This window comes from Urocitellus parryii, chromosome 11 (genome assembly GCF_045843805.1).
Source record: "Urocitellus parryii isolate mUroPar1 chromosome 11, mUroPar1.hap1, whole genome shotgun sequence".
NCBI lineage: Eukaryota > Metazoa > Chordata > Mammalia > Rodentia > Sciuridae > Urocitellus > Urocitellus parryii.
The window spans coordinates 114,917,844-114,925,759 of record NC_135541.1 but is presented as its reverse complement, the minus strand read 5'-3'; the positions used below and the strand labels follow the sequence as shown (position 1 = coordinate 114,925,759).

General features: G+C 40.4%; 1 protein-coding gene across 3 annotated transcripts in view; it reads left to right on the top strand.

The window, feature by feature from the left end:
- Window positions 1-2,533: 2,533 nt before the first annotated feature.
- Fcgr2a (Fc gamma receptor IIa) overlaps window positions 2,534-7,916 on the top strand; it is a 6,746-nt gene continuing 1,363 nt past the window's right edge. Inside the window, exons 1-4 of one of the 3 annotated variants that reach the window (XM_026381459.2) lie at window positions 2,534-2,627; window positions 3,182-3,202; window positions 3,514-3,768; window positions 6,982-7,236. In XM_026381459.2, the coding sequence (XP_026237244.1) occupies window positions 2,543-2,627; window positions 3,182-3,202; window positions 3,514-3,768; window positions 6,982-7,236 (616 nt within the window). In that variant the 5' untranslated portion in view covers window positions 2,534-2,542. Of the gene's footprint in view, window positions 2,628-3,181; window positions 3,203-3,338; window positions 3,400-3,510; window positions 3,769-6,981; window positions 7,237-7,916 lie in introns of those variants that run through there. The other 2 variants (XM_026381458.2, XM_026381461.2) reach the window with 2 other exon arrangements.

Genomic DNA, 7,916 nt, shown 5'->3' with positions numbered 1-7,916 from the left:
GCATTGTCATTTGTTTGGGGCACTTTATTTCCTTGTTTTTTCATGTTGTTCATGTGTTTTCCCATCCAGAAGTATGGACATAAGGCAGCACAAATTCTACTTTGTAGACCTACAGTGTCCCTGAAGGTTTCCAGCACTTCACCTTTAATGGTGAAACCAATATCAACAACACCCAGTGTAAACAATATATAGCCTTAAACTAATAGCTCCCACTAAGGCATCTACTGCTTTCTCGCATTAAACCAAAATGATGAGTTCAATAACTATCTATAATATAAATAGAAAATTTGTTGAAACGGTTTACAGTTTCAAATGGTGGGTGAGAGAACAGAGGTAGCATAGTACACAATTTTCCCAAGGGAGGTAGAGAGAATCTAGAAGCAAAAATTCACAGAAAGAGTGGAGGAGGAGCTAAAATGATTGGCTGTTGGTAGGAATAAAGTTGGAAAGAAAAATCCAAGAAAACAGACAAGAGAGAGGAAGAATACAGAGAAAAAATTAAAGATATAAGAATACAACAAAATGCAAAACATCATTCATATATCATTGTCCTCCACACACACTGATGCATAAAAACACCCTGTTCCAATATGGTAGAGATATTAGCGAATTGAAAAATAAAATAAAATAAATCTCACTGAAAAGTCAAACTGTCTCCATTGTTGTTCAAAAGTTTCTCACCCTTGTCTCTATCATCTCTTGGGGTCACCAGGCCCAGATCAGCCCTCACAGACCCAGTCACTATCCCACCAATCTGGGCTTCAGATACCTCAGGCTTGGCCATGCTGAAGTCCCAAAATCTCAATGCTGCTTCTACTTACAGAGATACAGGGATAGATACTTGCATAGATGCAGGGATACACTCATGCAAAAGGAGCAACCCTGAGATGCAACCCAAGACAAAAGCCATCAGCACTCCCAACAGAAAGACCCCAGGTAACTCCAAACCTACAGGTACCCCCATACTGGACCTGCAGGTCTCAGCTGGAGTCCCCAGAGGCTCTTGTGGTGGGTGGTAAATGTGCTGGAACCCAGGCCCCAGCCCTTGGCTGGTGTCCCAAATTGGATGCAGCCACATGCAACCAAACCTGGAGTCTCCCCCCCAGCGGTCCTCTAGGGAGTGGTAGCAGTGGTAGTGGCAGTGGTTGATGGCAGCAGGTCAGCAGCAGTGGCGGCTGCAGTGACGGCTACAGTATTGGCTGCAATGTAGGCCGAAACTGCAGCTTTGGGGGCAGCATCACCGGGTGACGTCCAGAGGTCAGCAGTGGTATCCACGTCAGTTGTATCCAGGGCAGTGGTGTTTTCTGTGGCAGCAGCTGGTGGTTGCAGCTGCAAGGGCAGCAGCACCCAGAAAGAAGACCTCCAAGAGACCTCAGGGTGGCAGTAGCAGCATCAGAGGCAGTGGCAATGGCGGTAGCAGTTCAGCATATCTTTTATTATATAATACACTGGTAAGTCTTATGCAATTGTTTCTTTGAGTTCTGTGAATCATTCCAGAAAATTACAGAACCCAAGGAGGGTATTGTAGGAAATTTTGATTTATAGCCATCAGTCTGAAGCACAGGAGGGGGCTGGGGCTGTAGCTCAGTGGTAGAGTGCTTGCCTAGCATGTGTGAGGCACTAGGTTTGATCCTCAGCACCACATAAAAATAAATAAATAAATAATAAATAGTATGGTGTCCATCTACAACTAAAAATAAATAAATAAAAATAAAAAGAAGAAGAAGCACAGGAGGCCTGGACTTGCCAATGGTATCTGAAGCTCAGGCAATTTCATGGTACTCAGAACTCAACCTGTGGGATCTTATGTTAACCCCAGGAAATTGTTTTAGAATTCCATCTGGTTTTGGAGAATTGCTAGGCTTGGGGGAAAATCATATATTTAGTGTCAGAAGAATGTAGAGAGTGAGTGTGTATGTATGTATGTATATATATATATATATATATATATATAGAGAGAGAGAGAGAGAGAGAGAGAGAGAGAGAGAGAGAGAGAGACAGACAAAAAAAGTATCTTCCTAATGTTGGAAATTGTTTTATGGCCTTCTTACTAAATTTATTTCTTGCATTTAAAAGGTGTCTTGTATATATGAAGGTCAGGGATATGTCTTGTCTGTGGAATATTTAGATAATTCTTGGATTGCAGATAACTACCCTATTTTTTAATTTAATGTTGATTCTTTGGTGTTAGATTTAAGATGGGTCTCTTTTTTCTTGTCCCAAAGTTCCCTTGGAATTTTCTGTACTTGGAGTGGAAATAACACTGAACTGACCCAGGATGTGGGTTCCATTCCCAACTCTGCTTCTGGTATTTCCCCCATCAGTTTCCTCACAAGCAAACAACAACCCAGAGCTTTCATAAAGATACCAGGGGATATATGATAGATTTCTCTGGAAAGCAAACTCACTTCTAGCTTAATTTGTTCCTCATTAGTTGGCAGAAATACAATCTGCTGACTGAGGACAGCTGCACAAAAAAATGAAACAATTTCCTTCCTCTTTTCTAAGTTAATCTCCCCACTGTACTCTGGCCCAGCTCAAGATGACTTTGGAGACCTACATGTTTCAGAACCTAGATCCTGGAAGCAGATGGCTGCTTCAACCACTGACAATTTTGCTGTTGTTGGGTGAGTGGGGGTCATTCTGAAATAGGATAATTTCAGCTATTCCTACTACCTGAACTCTAGGGACCGGGGTTGTTAGGAGTAGGCGTGGGGCCTAGAAATTGGGGATAGTCTGAAAGGAAAGAGAGGACTCTGAATTCCTCCTTTCTTTTTGAAATTAAATTTATTTATTTATTTTTGCTGGGTAGGGGATGGAACCCAGGGTCTCATGAATATTAAGCAAGCGCTATAACACTGAGCCACCACTCCCTCATCTGAGGACCATGAATTCTTACTGTTTGGTGGGTCATAAAGTCAGAATTCAGAGGTATTTTCACAGACCCTAAGAAGTTACCAAACATACATGCTAATTTTGTACCACACTAAATATACAGGATGAAACAAGGAGGGCATGAGAAATTAGTATTTTATAGAATATTAATTGGAATTAGGCTCTTGAGATGGGTCCTTGGGAAAGGAGCTCCAAATCACCTCCCTCCGCCCTTCTCCTTATACACACAAATGAGTTTGTTCTTATTGTCTGCTGCTGTTTGACTTTGATCTCTTCTCTTTTACAGCTTCTGCGGACAGGCAAACTGGTGAGTTTGCTCTGCTTTCTTGTTTGGGTAGCATTTGTCATAATGAGACGCTTTGCTTACTTTGCTTCACTAAGAATCAGGCTTGAGTTCAGCTCCCTCATCTCAGTAGGGCCTGGGACTTGATTCTTTGCCAGATTCCCAGTGGATTCTCCAAAGACCCAAGGGAATGAGCCTGCTGTTGGTATATAGATTTTTAAGTGGGTCTGCAATAGTACTCTGTGGCCCCTGACCTCCTCTGAGAGCTCCTTTGAAACCAAACTCCCTCCAAAGCTATTTATTTACATCCTTTTCTGTATTTCATCCCTTAGCAGATTTCCCAAAGGCTGTGGTGAAACTTGAGCCCCCATGGATCCAGGTGCTACAGGAAGACAATGTGACACTGAAATGTCAAGGGACCCGAAATCCTGAGAACCACTCTACTCAGTGGTTCCACAATGGGAGCCCCATCCCAGGCCAGACTCAGCCCAGCTACAACTTTAAGGCCAAGAACAATAACAATGGGGAGTACCGGTGTCAAATGGACCAGACCAGCCTCAGCGACCCAGTGCATCTGGACGTGTTTTCTGGTCAGTAGAAAAAAGTCCAGGAAAGTGCTGGGAGGACAAGGAGGGATGAAATTTAATTTTTCAGAGGTTTGTAGGAAAGGGAAGGTGACCTGTTTACTGCAAAGCATTACTGTGAGTTGCCTGAAGTAGGTTTTGCCCACTCATTTCCTCCACCTTTTTGCTTAATATGTGTGATGGAGCTGGAAATTACCAAACTCTTCAGTGTTTAGGAATGGCTATTTTTGCTTCCATTCTGATTGAGCAAGAGGCCATGGACAAATGACTGAGTATGAAAGAAACAAAAGGAAGTTCCTATTCTGTAAAACCACCCTACTCTGCTAGCAGTATGGGGAAGCATGGAGGTTGGAGGCAATAGACCTGCAAAGGCCCTAATCTGGGATCTGGCCTGACAACTGTGAGGAGCTCTTTCTGCTAGAATTGTAGGAGGCAAGAGGCTGGACCCCCTAGGGGAAGAATCCAATTTGGAAAATGAGGCCAGAGGTGAGGGGGAGAGAAAGGGCAGACCCTGTAGAGGCTGATAGAGTGTTGCAATGACTTTTTTATTTCTGAATTAGATGAGAATCTGTGAGATAATTTTTTTAATTTAAATTTTTAACTGATACATCAATATAAAAAATTTTATATATTTATGGGTTGCCATGTGATGTTTTGATGTAGATACATATCATGTAATGTTTAAATCAGATTAAACAGTTTATCTTCTTATGTATTAATGTGAAAACATTCCAAATCCTTTCTTCTAGCTTTTTGAAATATATATAGTATATTATTATTACCTATGGACATCCTACTGTGCAATAGCATGCCAAAATTTCTTATTAAGTACCTGTTGGTCAACCTCTCCCTATCCCTCCTTCCCTCCTATTATTTCCAGGCTTGGGTAATGACCAGTTTATTCTTAACTATTATGAGATCAACTCTCCCCATCCCCACATATGGGTGAGATCACACTGTGCTTGTCTTTCTGTGCTTGGCTTATCTCACTTAACATAATGTCCATCTATATTGTTGCAAATGACAGGATTTTATTCTTTTTATGGTAGAATAACATTCCATTTGTGTATGTCGTGAGATGGTTTTAACTAAAGGAGTCTTATTTAGATATATGTAACTATCTGACAGTTTTCAATTTAATATACTATACAGAAAATTCTCCTAAATACTACTTCTACCCCTCCAATTTCTGGAAATATGAGTATACCTACCTTGCAGTTTACTTCAACTGCACCTTGGTGCATAAACCCTGAACATGGCCATATGTAAGCATCCCAGTGCTTTAGATTTTCTTATTTAATACCAGGAAGGCTTGTGAGTATGTGTGTGTGTGTGTGTGTGCTCACTCCATCACCTAGCTACATCCCCAGACTGGGTCTGGCTAATTTGCCCAGGCTAGGCTCAAACTTGTGATCCTCTGCCTCAGCCAACCAAGTAGCGGAGATTACAGGTCTGTGACACTATGCTTAGCTAAGAAGACAATTTTTTTATGAACCTTTGAGACCCCTATACTAGTCAGAGTCATTTTCTGTTGATGGTATTCTAGTGAAAGGGAAACAGTGAATTAACCTAAAAATCCTGCCCAAAGACATCACAGCTATCCATCTTCTCTCTTTGTACCTCATCTTTCCAGAAACAGTCAATAGTACTACTTTCTGACTCTTCCTTTGAAAATGTAAAATTACAGATAACAAAAACTTAGATACAAAGGTTTGATTTTTCTTCTTTTTTAAATTTTATTTTATTGGTTATTCTTAGTAAGATCCAAAGGTTTGATAAGGACAAACCACCTAGTCCCTTCCCTCTGTTGTGCAAAAAACTTAAGCTGATGAGACCCAAAATTTCAGCAGTTAACAACAGCAATAAGAACAGAATCCTGACTTTAGATTTCTGTTTCTTGATGTCTCAATGACAGTATCTTGCCTTTCAATATACAGAATATTATTTTCTTAGGTGAATTTTCATTTAAATAAGATACAATATTTCTTATTATGTGATATTTCTTTCTATAAGAAAAATTGCTCTATTAAAACATCCTTTATAGACTTGTCCTCTGAAGTGGCTGAATTTTTGGAATCTGATCACTCTGCCATCAATGAGTGAGGATGTTTGTAAACAAGGAGGGAAAAGTTATTGTAAGTTCCAAAGCTTTCTTTAGTGCCCCTTTTGTTCAGAGCCACAATGGAACAGTGAATGCAAAAATTCATACCTCTTCATTTCTTAGTGGATGTAAGATTATACTAAGAGTGTTCTATACTCTTGCATGTTTATTTCTCCCAAGATTTATATGTTGAAATCCTGTAAACCCCACAGTGATTATAACAGGAGGTGAGGCCTTTGGGGAGGTGATTAGGTCAGGAGAGTGGAGCCCTCATGAATGAGAGTAGTGCCCTTATAAAAGAGGCTCATAGGAGCTTTGAGGCCTCTTCCTCCATGTGAGGATGTGTCAATAAGACTCAATTCTACAAACAGAAAACAACCTTCACCAGACATATCAGCTGCTAGCACCTTGATCTTGAACTTTCCAGGCTCTAGACTGTAAGAAAAAAATTCATGTTGTTTATACTCTGGTTTATGGTATTTTGTAAGGGAAGGCTGAATGGACTAAGACAGAGTGGCTGGCATTATTAAAGCTCTATTTCATTACTAATACAGCTAATTGATGCCTACCTCACTTCCAGAAACAAAAAAAAGTTCAAAAGTTACCATGAAGTTAGTAATTCCTAGACCACAAATTTATCCATAATAAATTGAAGGTTTGAGGTTCTATTCAGTTAACTGCTACAGTTAATAAAGTACATTCATTTCCCTACACAAACATAGTGTTTTAAAGTGCACAAAATTGTGTTGTTGTTTTTTTCCTTTTTTTTTTTTTTGGTCAATTGACCTTTATTTTATTTATTTATATGCTGTGCTAAGAATCAAACACAGGGCCTCACATGTACTAGGCGAGCACTCTATCACTGACCCACAACCCCAGCCCTCAAAATTGTTTTTAATATCTGCTCTTCATCTTCAGAACTTCTGAAAACTTCTATCCTTTAGAGGTCCCATAGACATGACACCATATTTTTCCTATATGAGAATGCTTACATCTGCCATGAAACATCTCCAATTCCCTCCATCTGGAATTCTTTCAAATTCTATGAGTAATAAAGCCCTGAGGGTGAGGCTGCTAAGGTATACTTAGAACTTTTTCTTCCCATGTTTGTTTTTCAGACTGGCTGCTGCTCCAGACCTCTCAACTGGTGTTCCAGGAGGGGGACACCATTGTTTTGAGGTGCCACAGCTGGAAGAACAACCCTCTGAACAAGATCACATTCTACCATAATGGAAATTCCAAGCAGTTTTCCCATTTCAATGTCAACTTCTCCATCCCGTCAGCAAACCGCAGTCACAGTGGTGATTACTACTGCAGAGGAAGTATAGGGAGGACGCCCTACTCATCAAAATCTGTGACCATCACTGTCCAAAGTATGGGAACTCTGTTTTTCAAATGTTATTCAAGGAGCTTCAGGCCTCAGAAGGCTGAGTAGGGAAGTGATTAATGATCTCTTCCAGATCATTAATTTTTTAGCACTTGAACTGAATTAAGCTACATCCCCAGCCCTTTTTATTTTTTATTTTGAGACAGGGTCTCACTAAGTTGCCCAAGCTGGCCTTGAACTTTTGATCCTCTTGCCTCAGTCTCTTGAGTCACTGAATTACAGGCCTGTGCCACTGCTCCTGGTTGGCCTTTGTCTATTCTTGAGATATTTTGCATTGTAGATTTCCTCATGTTTTTTCAAGAGGCATCATGAGCTTGGCCAGTGAATGCTACCCAGTCCTAGGTTCAGAGGAGGTGGTGAGTGAAGATCGGCTGATGTACTCTGTGGATTCCCTAATTCAAGGTTCCCCAAAAATTGTTCCCCAGCCATGTAACTCCTTGAGGGACTTCTTGGAATGAAGTTCACATTGATGTGGAACATGCTACATGCTGTGTTCCTCTCCTTTTATACGTATAATGCACATTAAAAGCTTAAGAACTCCTGTTGGAAAAAAACACATAGACTATGTTTCATATGGCATTTGCCAAACTATATGACCACAAAAATATTTTTCTCTATAACTTCAGACAGATGTGTCCAGGATAACCCTTTAGGAAATGCTAATCT